At 31.3% G+C, this 14,431-nt stretch overlaps 4 protein-coding genes across 7 annotated transcripts in view; 2 read left to right on the top strand and 2 right to left on the bottom strand.

Annotated features, from left to right (window-relative positions):
• LOC130445420 (neurexin-1) overlaps positions 1–7,431 on the top strand; it is a 29,881-nt gene extending 22,450 nt beyond the window's left edge. Inside the window, exons 13-25 of one of the 2 annotated variants that reach the window (XM_056781023.1) lie at positions 439–679; positions 869–1,016; positions 1,190–1,298; positions 1,563–1,771; positions 1,908–2,142; positions 2,370–2,711; positions 3,421–3,540; positions 3,593–3,771; positions 3,832–4,003; positions 4,059–4,285; positions 4,357–4,648; positions 4,740–5,129; positions 5,243–7,431. In XM_056781023.1, coding sequence (XP_056637001.1) covers positions 439–679; positions 869–1,016; positions 1,190–1,298; positions 1,563–1,771; positions 1,908–2,142; positions 2,370–2,711; positions 3,421–3,540; positions 3,593–3,771; positions 3,832–4,003; positions 4,059–4,285; positions 4,357–4,648; positions 4,740–5,129; positions 5,243–5,520 — 2,942 coding nt within the window. In that variant the 3' untranslated portion in view covers positions 5,521–7,431. The remainder of the gene's footprint in view (positions 1–438; positions 680–868; positions 1,017–1,189; positions 1,299–1,562; positions 1,772–1,907; positions 2,143–2,369; positions 2,712–3,420; positions 3,541–3,592; positions 3,772–3,831; positions 4,004–4,058; positions 4,286–4,356; positions 4,649–4,739; positions 5,130–5,242) is intronic. The other variant, XM_056781024.1, reaches the window with a different exon arrangement.
• The window catches only part of LOC130445421 (uncharacterized), a 38,976-nt gene extending 31,230 nt beyond the window's left edge, over positions 1–7,746 (bottom strand). Inside the window, exon 1 of one of the 2 annotated variants that reach the window (XM_056781026.1) lies at positions 7,544–7,746. In XM_056781026.1, the coding sequence (XP_056637004.1) occupies positions 7,544–7,698 (155 nt within the window). In that variant the 5' untranslated portion in view covers positions 7,699–7,746. The remainder of the gene's footprint in view (positions 1–7,543) is intronic. The other variant, XM_056781025.1, reaches the window with a different exon arrangement.
• A 100-nt stretch (positions 7,747–7,846) lies between these two features.
• Positions 7,847–11,069, bottom strand: LOC130445334 (dol-P-Man:Man(7)GlcNAc(2)-PP-Dol alpha-1,6-mannosyltransferase). Of its 2 annotated transcripts, XM_056780909.1 has the most exons (9): positions 10,822–11,019; positions 10,633–10,765; positions 10,399–10,572; positions 10,189–10,342; positions 9,977–10,121; positions 9,801–9,896; positions 9,670–9,737; positions 9,365–9,610; positions 7,847–9,286 (listed from the first exon to the last, which is right to left on the bottom strand). In XM_056780909.1, the coding sequence occupies exons 1-9, from the start codon at positions 10,945–10,947 to the stop codon at positions 7,903–7,905; spliced, it is 2,526 nt and encodes an 841-aa protein (XP_056636887.1). In that variant the 5' UTR covers positions 10,948–11,019; the 3' UTR covers positions 7,847–7,902. The 2 variants fall into 2 exon arrangements, with proteins under 2 accessions (XP_056636887.1, XP_056636886.1); XM_056780908.1 differs by having other exon boundaries at positions 9,670–9,896; positions 10,822–11,069.
• Positions 11,070–11,390: 321 nt separating this feature from the next.
• On the top strand, positions 11,391–14,269 carry LOC130445004 (N-acetylneuraminate lyase-like). The gene is made up of 9 exons (XM_056780447.1): positions 11,391–11,727; positions 11,797–12,000; positions 12,088–12,146; positions 12,220–12,296; positions 12,356–12,501; positions 12,561–12,732; positions 12,795–12,940; positions 13,125–13,296; positions 13,953–14,269. Exons 1-9 carry the CDS (start codon positions 11,452–11,454, stop codon positions 14,093–14,095), a joined length of 1,395 nt encoding a protein of 464 aa, XP_056636425.1. The 5' UTR covers positions 11,391–11,451; the 3' UTR covers positions 14,096–14,269.
• The last annotated feature ends 162 nt before the right edge of the window (positions 14,270–14,431 follow it).

Genomic DNA, 14,431 nt, shown 5'->3' with positions numbered 1-14,431 from the left:
TAATAAAGAACAATAAAAATACGTTCTGCAATTACCATTTCCATTGAATGTATATTTTCTATATAGGTAACAAACAACTAAATGACATCAGACACGCGAGAATATATTCAAGTTATAGTAGTTCTAACCATTTTGTATTTACATTAAAATAAAGATTAATGGAACGCTAAATGGAATCGAGGTTTTACGATCGGAGCAAACCTGGCATTTTTCATAATAACGAAATTTCACGCAGAACGGGCGTTACTGCAACACGTAAAAACAGCTACAAAAACTTACGAAGCAGGGCCTTACCTCTTTTTTTTTTTTTTAAATCAGAATCTTTTTTATGAGTAGTTATATCAATTAGGGTTTTATAACTTGAATTATTATTCATCAATATCGAAGAAATGATTTGTGATATATAACTATTTCGAAGTTGGTTTTTGTTCATTTCAGGATCTATCAGGACACTGTGTCACACGCAACCAGAACAATGTCCTTCACAACCATGCCTAAATGGAGGTACTTGTACCGAGGGCTGGAACCGTTTCATCTGTGATTGTACAAATACTCTCTTCAGCGGACCGACGTGTGGAAAAGAAGCCCCGACTCTTAGTTTCAACGGTAGCCAGCATATGGAAGTAACCATGGATAATGAACAAATTACGCAAACCGAAGACATTGTTTTAAGATTTAGGTAAATTATTACAATTTTCTCGCATATATATGTATTGAAATTTATTTATAATATTGGAAAAAGTAATCAATTGCATGACGCAAATCCTGAAAAGAAAAGATTTTTCTCTGGTTTCCTTCAAACTTTAAATCCGCATCGTTTTTAATAAAATCCTTCATGTCATTTAAAATCTTCCTACTTTTTCTACAGAACTAGCAAGCCTCTCGGATTGTTGCTGATCACCTCGACCGTCGAGACCGGAGATAGAATCGAGTTGGCAGTAGCCGCCGGCAGGATTCGCCTGGCACTAAGACTCGGGGTCAGAGAAAAGAAAAAAGAAGATAGAGAAAAGGATAAGGTAAGAACATAAGCGCATCATTTTCATTGAAGGAAATAAAACGGCGATTTATCATATATATATTTTTTGTTTTATCGTCACTAAACTTTCTTTCGTATAAATACATTACGATTCACTTCATTCGCGCTTTTAAAAAGATAATCCGGATCTGGAATGATTTATTTTATTTTTAGATCCTACTAGCTGGACAAAATATCAACGACAACGAATTTCATACAGTTCGATTGTCTAGAAGAGGATCAAATTTAAAATTACAACTCGACAACCAATCTCCTGTGAGAGGTAAGTAATTACAAATCAATAAATCCGAAATAAGAGTATTTGAAATAATAGAGAAAAAAAAAAAAAGAAATCCTCAGTAAAATATTTATCTATCTTATTTCTGTAGCATCTTTACCGAATTCCACAAAAATAAAATGGTTAATTTTTCGTTATTTTCTATGTATGGGTTCGCGTAATAGACAAAACTATTTGTGACGTTGTCATTTGTTGAAAAATTAATTAGATACGAGGAAAAAGATCGATTAAATTGATAAACTGTTTCAGCTGAAATTCAAGGTAAGCTTATAGCTTTACAATGGCGTACTATACATTTAGGAGGATTATATCACCTCGAGGAAGAGATTAGCATGTCTACAACAGTTCCTAATTTTATTGGAGATATACAACAATTTTACTTCAACAATATTCCTTACATTGAACTAGCCAAGGCACTGAGCACCGAGCAATCGATAGCTGGGTTCCCAAACATAAAGGTTAGTTTCACAAATACAAAACGATACAATTACGTAATAAATAATAATATCAATAATAAGTAATACTTAGTACATGGATGGAGTAGTTTTACAAAATTATAAATACAGCTGTATACCCGAAATGAAATTGTTTTAGATCGCCGCAAAATTCGTAAAGCACGCCACTGATAATCTTCATCGACCAGTCACTTTTAGATCTAAACATACTTTTATCGGTCTACCTATGCTCAGGGCCTATTCCAGTATACATATCGACTTTATGTTTAAAACTAGAGAAGCCAACGGACTGATTTTATTCAACGGTGGAAAGAAAGACGATTTTGTAGCTGTCGAATTAGTAGAAGGGCATATCAGTTATATTGTCAACGTAGGTTAGTATGTATTTTTCAAGCAAACGGAAACGTTCCTCCCGAGGAATAAATGCTACACACATTTTTATAAATGAATCCTCCCTGTCATCATTTCGGAAAATCGTATCAATATATACATAAATGATCAATCAAATATTTCATTTTATCGAATGCGTTCTGAAATAGACGTATGTCACTTGTCACGTACGTCACCGCCGGTTGTAATCGCTAATATTTGATATTGATAGGAGATGGCACTGTTACGCTACACGACACTCATCGAAATCAACTCAACGACAACCGTTGGCATACAGTTGGTATTCGACGCCCTTCAGTTAAACAACATACTTTAATGGTAGATGATGACGTGGTTATAGCAGCGAATCTCGGTACGGGAAATTTGGAACTTGAAGGTATTCTTTATTTGGGCGGCGTATATAAAGACTTGTACCAATTATTGCCTCAAGACTTTATCAAATCAACGCACGGCTACGAAGGATGTATTGCCGGCTTAGATCTCAACGGGGAATCACCGCATATCGTCGAAGACGCCGTAGTGCATAGTTCCCAAGTCGTATCCGGATGTGAAAGTAAGTATATTATCAAGTATTATTAATCTTTTCGGATTCTATAAGTTGAGAAGAATACATTATGATCTAGTATCTACATACATAGATTGAATCACCAATTTGAACAACGCACAATTATAAATACATAAATATTTTTGGGTAACTGAATTATCGCGTCCATTTGTGGTTAATAATTGTGTGTCCGTATAAATTTCAAGGGATGGAATTAAAAGAGAAGAGACGACGTTTTGCGCGTTACACGAATTTCAGTTATATCACGTACGAATTGAACTCTATTAATTGCTTATATTGGAGAGTTATACTAGAATTGCCGTTTGTCGTTATGTTCGAGTAAATGAATTTTTGGATTCCCTATAATCGAAGTTTATCGACTCGATTTACTTATTTAACGCGACGCTTTTGATTTTAATTTAATATATAATTTACATTATTTTTCCAGAAAATCGAATACATTATGCTCCAATATAAGTAACTAGTTTTTTTTTTTAATAAAACGCTCATCTCTTATTAGGACCGATATCTATTAATAGATTGGATTATTAGATACAGAATCGTTTTTTCCTCTATGCAATTATTACCCAATTTTGACGTATTTCATGCGACTAATCAAATTACAAACCGTTTGAAGTTGGAAAGCTTTATTATCGAATAACCAAGTATCGAGATGATCGACCAGCAAGTTTAAATTTTATATATTTATCCATTCCAGGTCAGTCAGCAAAGTGTAGTCACAACGTGTGTGCCAATGCCGGCGTATGCGTTCAACAATGGAATTCCTACACATGCGATTGCGATATGACTTCCTTTACAGGACCAACTTGTTCGGATGGTGAGTTTTTCGTTCACTTTTTCATACAATATACTCTAATAATCGTTTTCAGAATCGGTTTCTTATGAATTCGGTCCTAATAGAGGAATCATAATTTACACATATCCAGAAGATAATATGCCCGAAATGCAAGAAGACACAATAGCACTCGGATTAATAACAAATAAAGCCGATGCGGTTCTTCTCAGGATCGTCAGTGGAACGTCCAATGATTATATAGAAATGTATATTGTAAGTATTTCGTGAAATTTGTTTTGCAATTGGACATTTTCGTTTTTTATTACGTTTCAGGTGGAAGGAAATGTTTTTGTCGTTTACAACTTGGGATCGAGTGATCTTCTACTCGGAGAAATATCCGTAAGAGTTAACGATAATGCATATCACGTTGTTAGATACCACAGACAAGGTCACAACGCAACTCTACAAGTGGACGACTACAATGTACAAACTGTTCATCCTCTAGGTAAGTTTGATAATGATTAGATGAAAATATTGACATACATAAGACAATTTCGTAGGTCATCAGCTGCAAGTATTCAACACTCAATCTCAGATTCAAATCGGAGGCAAATGGACCAAAAAAGGAAGGATAGAACGACCGTTTTCTGGAAAAATTTCTGGCGTCGTTGTAAACGGATTAAGAATACTAGATTTGGCTGCGGAAAAAGATCTACACACATCAATTCGCGGAGACGTTCAATTAACGCAAATGGATAAACACGAACATCTTCAAAAAATGCAGCAAGTTTGTATTAATTTTTACGTTAAATTATTACAGATCTCCGTCTTCTATATTAAAATATATTGAAATTTCAGACTCCCGCATCTGGCTTTCCAGGTATTGAGGACGATCTCGTATTTAGCGGAGCCGGATCGGGTTGTAATAACGGCGACGATGAAGATGAATGCCCTCCTCTACCAGAAACCGGTTCAGGAGACGATGATCTAATAACGCCAGTTTATAATCCACCGACACGACCGCCGCCTACTAAAAAACCCAAACCTAAACCAGAGGGAGCTGAAACAAAACCGTGCGACGACGAGGATTGTTTCCCAGGTTCGGGATCTGGAGAAGTTACGGAAGAAACGTCTAAGACTACACCCACAGGTATTATTTTATTAGTTTGATTAATAATGTAATATATATAATAAATATTCGTTATTGCCATAGAAAATAAATAAATATTGCGCTTTTCCAGAACCAACAGATTCCAATTTAACTACCGACAACTCGAGCATCAAAACGACAACAGAACGAGATACTTCAATTACCGGTTATACGACCGGAGGGTCTTGGTCGAATCTAACGACTTCATTCAAAACTACGGAAATTTTAGAAACCACTACGGAACATCCGACAACGAAATACGAAACAACAGTTTCCACAACAACAACTACAACAGAACCACGTACTTATCCAACGACGACGACGACGACGACGACAACTTCGACTACAGAACGTCAAATACCGCCTCACGTGATTATACCTTCGCAAATGGAAAATCCTTTTAATAATCATAAACCCGTACCTTCGAAGAAGCCTCAAAGGGTCAATTCTGAGACATCCGAAATTGTAGCACTAATAATAGGTAATTATTTTATGTATTATAATTATTTAAATTAATATTTTAAATAAAAAAAAAAATATTAGCAACTATATCACGATTTTAACAAACCATTGAGCTTTTCACGATTTTTATAGGTATAATAGCTGGCGCTCTAATCGCCGTCATCCTAATCATTCTCGTAATATTAAAATTCAAATCACGCAGTGACCGTTCTTACAAAGTCGAAGAATCCAAAGGTTATCAACAAGGACCTAATGCTGCACTATTGGGAAATACCTCGAGCAGCAACGGTCATCATCAGGCGCAATATCAAATCAACGGCGCTGTACGTAACGGCGATAGAACTACACCGTCTGCACCGATCAAAACAAAGAAACGCGACAGCAAAGATATCAAAGAATGGTACGTGTAAAGTTGGTATCATTGACTCTGCGGCGACTGGTTTGAATGCGAGTATGACTCCGAGCCAATAATGAGCGAATGCGTGCGTAACACAGATAATTCTTCGATCGTCTAAATCAGAGAATGTGGTGGTGTTATAGTCACAATACTTTTCTTTTTTTTTCAATTTTCGAAGCAAGATTGGTGTGCTATAAAAATCTATGAGAAATATATTGGAATTTTAATAATAAATAAAGTATTGTCGTTTAAATGCGCTCATTGTTATACCGCTCTCACTCATTATGAAATACACTTGTTTTGTATTAAAATTTTACTGTGTTAGGCCCTCTAAAAATCCCAATATATACTTATCGATCATTTACTTATACATTCTATCGATGTTTCTAGATAGTTCAACAATTTTTATAATTTATCACCTTCTATTAATTAAATAGAAGGAAAATAAAGCATTGGGCGTTAATATATCGTTTCTATAGTACACCAAACCTTTCTTGATAATATATACGATCTTTCATAACTTTTTATCCGTGTGGATTTTATCAATTAAAATTGTCACTATGCTCATTAAATTATTTTCTGTGGTAGATTCGTAAAATTATATTGAAAAAAGTTTTACTTAGTTAAACAGCCTAGAAATATTTCGATTTTTCTTTTGTTGGCGATAGTTTTTCCACTAATCAAATTTCAGTAAATTATATAATTTCCTTACTAAACTAACCGGTTTTTATGGAGTAAATAAATTGGACATGAAGATTTATTGGTAATTCATGGATGCATTGCGACTAATTGTATCTCAGAAACCGTATGGATCTCAAAAAAAGCTTGAATTTGTCGTTTTTACTAGAAAAACCAGATATTAAAGTTCTTATTTATAGGGATAAATCTTTTTAACGGGTTTACATTAATTTTTTTTTTTTTTCTAAAAATTCTTAAAAGAGGATAACGACGACTATATTTGTATGTAGAGGAGATGAAGAATGACCATTATTAAAGACTGATGGTATTCTTAAGCGTAGAGAAATTTTTATGTACTAATAGTAAAATGAAATTTAAAGTTTCAAATATACAATGATTTTGATACAATTTTAGTTTTGCAAATTGAGTAAATTTGAAAACTTTTCGTGCTAAAATTATAATTATATTAAAAGAAGCACTAATAAATGAACGTCTATAATATATTTAGTTTCATTTTTCAAGTATGTGGGCCTTAATTTATTGAGTAGGTAACGTGTTTAGAATGGTAGGTAATGCAAGATAGACTTTCGTAACAAATATAATATCACAAGAGTCATATCAACTTTATATGTATAAATATACCTCTTTAAAACAAATAGTTCTTATATAAATTGATTTTTTAAAAGTAGATGAGTAAATGATGACAAAAAAATGGTCTGGTTAACAATAACGAGAGCTCAAACATAATTTGAGAGTTTTTAAGTATCTCTATTTAGAAAAATTGACACGTATACGAAAATTTACGATTTGGCAAAAAACGCTCAAAATATGGTACTTATATATTTGATATGTAATTAAATCAGTTGACATATTTTACAAATTGAAGAAAAATATGTCAGACTCTCCCTATTTACTATTACTTTGAATCTCATGTCCAATTATATGATCTAATAAATTTTGAGTAGTTAAAAAAAATATTTTCGGTGACACAACATAAAACAATCTATCAGAAATCTTCAAAATAAAATCCTAAATCGTTAAAATCTAAAATAGCAATACCTATTTCACCTTTGCCCCCCCCCCTCAACCCCTCTCTCTAAATAGTTATGCATAAAAATATTTATTTACATTAGTTGTTACATATATTTGTTGTGTATAAAGAACATTATACGTAGTTATAGCATTTTGTATTATACTTTTTTGGATTTTTGTTAGAGCTATAATAAAATGGCGTATATTTGGATGTTATTTTGTCTTATTTATTTCCGCACCATTTTTATATGATTAAACTCGAAATTATAATTAAGTAATTTACGTTACACCCTTAAATAATATATAAAAATTTATATTGTACTTACTCAATGGAAATTCTTTCTAGGATTTTAAAATATTCCGTTGGTACAACCAGTATGTTGATTTCTTGATTGATTCGATCTCGAAAAACCACGTAATTTGATAAAATACGCACTCCAATTGCATAAACGTGTATATAAATATTTATTAAACAATTCATTAATAGAATTTTTTCCGCTTTTCATTTGGTATAAACATTTCTTAGGTTAGGTTTAAATGAAAAACGCGCGTAAACTTGGGAAAGGAAGAACAGGAGACTTTTTCTAATAGAATAATCAGTAATTTAGATGAAAATAGGTAACGGTCAATTTTTTTTCTCAAATCAATTTTATTCAACAAAAACAACAAACCTCACAAACAAACATTATCTTACATTATTTTCATCGATAATTTCAATAGTATCCACGATTTCGTCGATAATCATCATAATATTTTCTAACTTTTCATTAGCTTTTCTAAATCTTTTATAAAACGCAATTTTTTCCTCTTCTAATAACTGATTATCGACATCATTATCAACGTATTTCTTATTAGTAGGGAATAAATCTAAACCTTTTTCATTGGAATCGATATTTTCTGATGATACTTTTATTTTTTTAATTTCTTTTTTTATCGATTTTCTATTATCGTTCAAATTTAAATTCTCCGATTTGTATTTCGATTCTTTACTGATTTGCGTTTTCTTCACATTATTGTCCAATAACTTTTGATCGAAAATATTATTCAATTCATTTTTCATAGTTTCTTCTAATTTAGATATGATTAATTCTTTATTTGTTATTTTTGGATTGTTTTTGATCAAATCTATTATCTGGTGCTGAATTTTATCTATTTCTTCCCTTTCTTCTTCAGCCCTACTTTCTTCAATAATTTTTTTGATATTTTCTTTGGGATGATCGATTACTTTATCATCTTTAATATCTAAAAACTTTTTTCTCTTAAATTTCTGTATTATCTTTCTTATATTTTGTTTAACGTGCTGTTTATTTTCACCATCAACTTTGCTTTCTTCATTATTTTTGATATGTCTCGAATAAGTTTTGTGTATTTTCCTATTTTCCGCTATTTCCATATTAGCATCTTCCTCTTTACTTTTATCTTCTTCAATTAAGTGTGTCTTTTCAATATCGTCATTAGTATCTGTTTCTAGTTCCTCAGATATTTTATTATTAGATACTGAAACATAATTTTTCAATTGTATTTTTTTAATATCCTCTTCTTCATTAATTTCACTAGTCTTTATCAGTTCTTCTGTACTTTCTAAATTATCTTCTTGTAAATTTTTTTCCAAAACCGTGTCCTCTTTGACAACATTCTCATTATATATATTATCTACATCATCTTCTTTATATTCGATCGATACGTTTACCACCTTATTAATATTTTCCTTAAAATTATCTCCATCTTCTTTAAATTCATTCTCGTCTTGAATGGGATCTGATTTAAAAACCATCTGATCATTCTCATTGCTTCCTGAGTAAATATCATCTTCATCTATCTTCAAATAATTTTTATAATTCGATCTCCTTCTCAATATGAAAAGAACTGGCTTCGTCTTTATTTTTATAGGTGGAATTGTCAAATAATTGAATGATATTTGATGAAAAGCTTCTATAACATCTATAACATCGTGTGTTGCAGAATAGGGCTTTAAGCTTTGTGAAAATTTACTTTTCCCTTCGGCTATCAGATGTGTAAATTCATAGAGATCATAATCTCCTGGCCTCAAATTTTCCTTTTTACTATAGCTAGAAAATGAAAACATTCTACCACAGGTTGTTACAAAATTGTATATTATTCTTCTTTCGATCTAGAATGATACTTACGTCCAATTCGAATTGATTTGTGTAAATCTCGAAACGCCCGTTTGAGCGGCCAAATTTGAAATGTGAACGTTCACAAATGGTTCATCTTTAGCTATACGATGTAAACGTGATATAGCTGTGCCTCCGGGATAATTTGTATTTGACACACTCAACAAAAATAATGTAAATGCAACATTGAGTGCTAAATGCCCCGCCACTCCCATAGAAAGTAGATGATATAACGGAGATTTATGTTTATTTTCCCATCTAAAATTATATAATACAGTACAAACATTAATATTGATTAGCTGCTTTAAAATACTTACATTCTATTGCAAGCACTAGCGGCAGCTGTGTTGAGAAAAGGAAAAACATAAATTATGAATCTCAATTCTTTGTGGGGTAAAAAAGAATATATAAAAACAAATATCAAAGCTAGTACCACCAATTTCCTCACCCTGGTTTCTAAAACTAGACCGACAGGTAACAAAAATACAGAAGCTGCCATACCTCTCGGTATTGCTGAATAAAAGTACCACAAAAATGGTGAAGTCTGATGAATAATTAAGAAAAATCGGCATCATGATAAAAATGAAGATAGAATGAAGTAAAAATTATATTAATAAAGGATACGCCCCAATCTGAACTCTTATTAAGTACAGTATTATACCACAGCACTTCTCCTTCTGGCCACAAAGGTCTGTTCCAAAAGATGGAATCAATTACAACTGTTAGAATTAGGAGAGCTATTCCTCCTGGAACAGCAATTTGTAATAACCTACAACAAAAATTGAATAAAAAAAGTTTTTTAATCAAAAAAAATTCCCATAAACTTACTGACCTACCGTTTTATTGTTATCCTTTTATAATATAAATCATAGAGCAAAAGAATACCCAGAAATAAGGACAATTCTGCTCTAAAAATAATTATTGCTGCTCCAGAGAAAAGAATAAAAGATTTTTGATTATTTTTCAGCCAACCATTGAGTGCCAGTAATACTAGAAGTACAAACAATATGTATTATTGTTAATAATTATCCAAATTTCATAGGTACCTAGTGGTAGAGCAAGTATATTAGGTAATGGACGGCTCAAATAGAACATAAAGTGGCTTTGAGTTACAGTTATTGCTATAAACCACTGCAACCATCTCGTTCCTAATTCTTTTTCTAAGGTCTTGCTGAGCAAATTGAAAGTGTAAATCACACACGTAGCAAGGATGGTTCTAACTATAAAAAAAATATTTTTACATATTATACGACTGTAATTTTATTGATTGCGATATGTACCTAAATATTGGGCCCAAAATTTGTTTACATTTAAAAATTGAAGTATCGTAACTACTGGAGCTGCTAAAGCGGATATAAAAAGTGGTCCGATAAAAGTTCGTGGCACTACTCCAGGAAACTCGAGATGATCGTACTGAAATTAAATCGGTTAAGTACTAAAAATAACTACCTCCTGGTTAAAGTTATCACCTGTGTTAGGTTAAATCCATGATATAATATATCGTGAATTGCTTGTAAATTAAAACTCTCTTCTACTTTTGTAAATGGACAATAAACTAGATGTGCCAAAGCGACAATTAACATTATTTGAGACATTTTTTCATCTAAGTACTACTCTTTTTCTACATAATTAAACGAAAATAGATTCAACCTAACCTACATATTTTCGATAAGAAGACACCACTAATCAAAAAATAGCCTACAGTCGACTTGTCATTGAAATAAAATTTGGTTTTAAAAAAAATATATTCAATGTTTTTGATCATGTATAGTTGCATTTGTAGGAGTTTTGAATTTCAGTTAGCAGTAGCAATGTATATACATTGCAAATTGAAAATAATGGAAACATCTATTATAATTCGGCAAACGGTCATAATAACAAATTCCAACGTGATATTAAAGAAGTATGTAATTGTACCTATTAGTGTAAGCCATCGATTAATAACTTTCTTTATTTAAATAATTAAGTCGATTTCAATAAAACTAAAATCTAAAATAAATTTCGTTAAAATGCTCAATAAAACGCACCTTAGGCAAATGACAGCTGTCAAGCTAATTTTATAGGTTAGCTTTGACTTTGAAAACACTAAAACATTTACTATGGAAAATAACTCCAATAATCCCGATTCTCAAGAACTTATTGAAATAAATGTTGTTCAGCCGATACAACCCAAGGAAGAGCCAGTTCCAAAAACGGCAAAGGACCTTTTCTCCGATTTTAAAGCTTCAGATGAATCCGATTTTGAAGGCAATGATCTAGAGCCTCATACCGATACCGATTCAGACGAACCCCTATCTAAAAAGATAAAAAAGAAAAAATCCGAATCTAAAAGAAAGTCAAGGGATCCAGGAAATGATGATCCTACCAAGAAGAAGGTTGGTTGAATCGTATAATTCATCCTTCTGAATTTCTTTTATAAAAAAGTTTGTGTTTTTTTATTGCAGAAAATTTATGTTCAAAAATATAAAAAAGAATGGGAATCCATACCATCTGTAAAACCTTGGATTTCCGAAAGCGTCCATGGTCCTCATTATTTTTATTGTAGATTTTGTAAGAAAGATTATAAATGTGGTAAAACTGAAATTTTTAAACATATGAGTGCAATTAAACATAAGAGACACCTAACTAGTACGACTCAATCAGTACAGGTAACTCATATTTGTTACACTTTCAATAATTAAACTAAATCGTTCTCCTTACAAATGTAATAATAATTAATGTTTGTATTTTTGCAGAACAAATTTTTCTTTAGAGGATTGTTATGTCCGGTTATAACTCCATTTGTTAAATCTAGGTAAGTGAATGTTATTTATTTGTATTTAAACGGTTGGTACAGTTTCGAATTTTCTAATAAAAATAAATTACAGGGGTAAAGAAGTTAATTATAAATTAATAAACCCATATGCAAAGTTTTTAAAAGCTTGCGGAGTTAAAGGAATATTGTGTAAGTATACTTAGTTACTCATAATTCTTGTACAAAAAACAGTTTTCAAAATATTTTAGTAAATGATGTGACAGGAGAAGGTATGTCACTCACGCCAGAAGAAAGAAAACAACTCACAGAATTTTGGCATGAAATTTGTAAAGAGAAGAACCAATTTTTGATGGTACAGATTGGCGGGGCTCCATTAAAAAGCGTTATTGACATGGTAAAAAATGAAAAAGAAATGAAAACGGGGGAGAGACTTTTCTTACTTTTTCATTTCAGGCAATACATGCAGAAAAATTAAAAGTCGGAGCAGTTGTCCTTATGCCGGATCTTTACCACAAACCCAAAAATCATTTGGATCTCATAAGGTATATTAAAATAATATCTGAATACACAGAGAAGATACCAATATTGTATCATCACTATCCAAAGTACACACAATTATATGACAGTAAGTTTTCAAATTTCACTTATTTTTAAATTGAATATTTAAGAATTATATTTTTATTGCAGTTGATATGACGGCTTTTTTATTAGATATAACAGGGGAAGTGGAACAATTTGTTGGAGTAATATACACTACTAATGATTTGCAAGACGGTTTGACAGCACTTACCTTGAATCCTGATAAATTTGTCGTATTTATGGGTACTGATGAGGTTTGTCATCAATACCTAATTTTCTCTAAACAAATTCTTTATATACTGCAAGTATAAAAAAGTAGTTTGCACTCTAAATTCATTATGAATTTGTTGAAAAAAAAAAGGAGAAATAGTAACATTCAATAAAATCATAACTTATCCCCAAGTATGCATGTGTCACTATTAACAAATATTTTTTTAGGTAATGCTCGGTGCAGTTGCTAGTGGTTTTACTTGTATCATGGGTAACAGTATTAATATTTTACCTAAATTAGCAGAATCTATTTGCCAATGCATTAAAGATGGTGAAATTAAAAGTGCCCAAGCGTCTCAAAATTTATTAAAGAAAGCAGTTGACAACATATACTGTAACGGTGAGAAACATTTTTGCTTAATGCATAATTTAGGTTAGGATAAATTTAAACGCATAGTATACTTTCTTACCTTTCATCTATTTATATTTCAGATTCTATATTTACCAACTACTAATTTATAATCACTGCTTGAAAATTATAATTTATAGAAAGCAGTTCATTAATAAAAATTTTCGCGTGACAATTTATTAAAAGGATTTATTGGTACCCAAAGAACCATGTAATTATCTACATAAGAACTGAACACACTTTTCTCTACTAAAGAGGATAACTTGGTTATTGAAACACGAGTCTAATAGTGTTAATATGAGTGTTGACATAGTGGTAGCAAAATTCTGTTGGAATATCACCAATAATTTGAAAAATTCCAACTTAGTATATACAAAAAGTCAATATATTCAAAGTATGGACTAAAAATCATCAATTATTAAACTTTATGATGTGATAATTTTTTTTATTGAAACGTGATAATATTATTATTAATACAGTTCAAGAAAATTTAATTACACTGGTTAGGTTCCTGAAGATGATAACTTGGTTATCAAAACGCGCGTCAGACAGTATAATTGTATTGGTTAGTGGTAACATTAAAACAGCGTGTTTAATATGTATATGACTAATTGTTCCAGAATTTCCAATTAAATTGGTTATTTCAGGAGATATGGTTGCAACTCTCAAAGCGGCTATAAGTATTATGACGAATTTAGCGGTAGAAACTGTACGGGAACCACTTCAGACTGTCTGGGAAGGTACTATAGTGAAGATGAGAAGCAAATTGCACGAAATCGGAATCATATAAATAGGTTTTTTCGAGAGTATTTATTTAAAAATTTTATAATTTAACATAGTTTTGTATATAAATATAAATCATTATGAACCTTTCTCATTTTTTTTATTGTTCCTGGTAATTTGAAGCAAAAAATGTAACGTTACACACATTGGATTTTATATATAATTTCACTCGTATATAAATGTGTTTTTGATACTGACAATACCTCTATCTATACAAATACCCATGTAGAACAATCCTATTTCTATTAATCATCATTAATTTTAGGAAAAAAAAATAAAATTATTGTCATTTTGAGATTATATTGAGAGGACCATGCTGGTCAAAAAGTGGCGGATCTAGAAT

Source organism: Diorhabda sublineata, chromosome 6, assembly GCF_026230105.1.
Source record: "Diorhabda sublineata isolate icDioSubl1.1 chromosome 6, icDioSubl1.1, whole genome shotgun sequence".
Classification (NCBI taxonomy): domain Eukaryota; kingdom Metazoa; phylum Arthropoda; class Insecta; order Coleoptera; family Chrysomelidae; genus Diorhabda; species Diorhabda sublineata.
The sequence above is the reverse complement of the archived record's forward strand: the minus strand, read 5'-3'. Positions and strand labels throughout refer to the sequence as shown.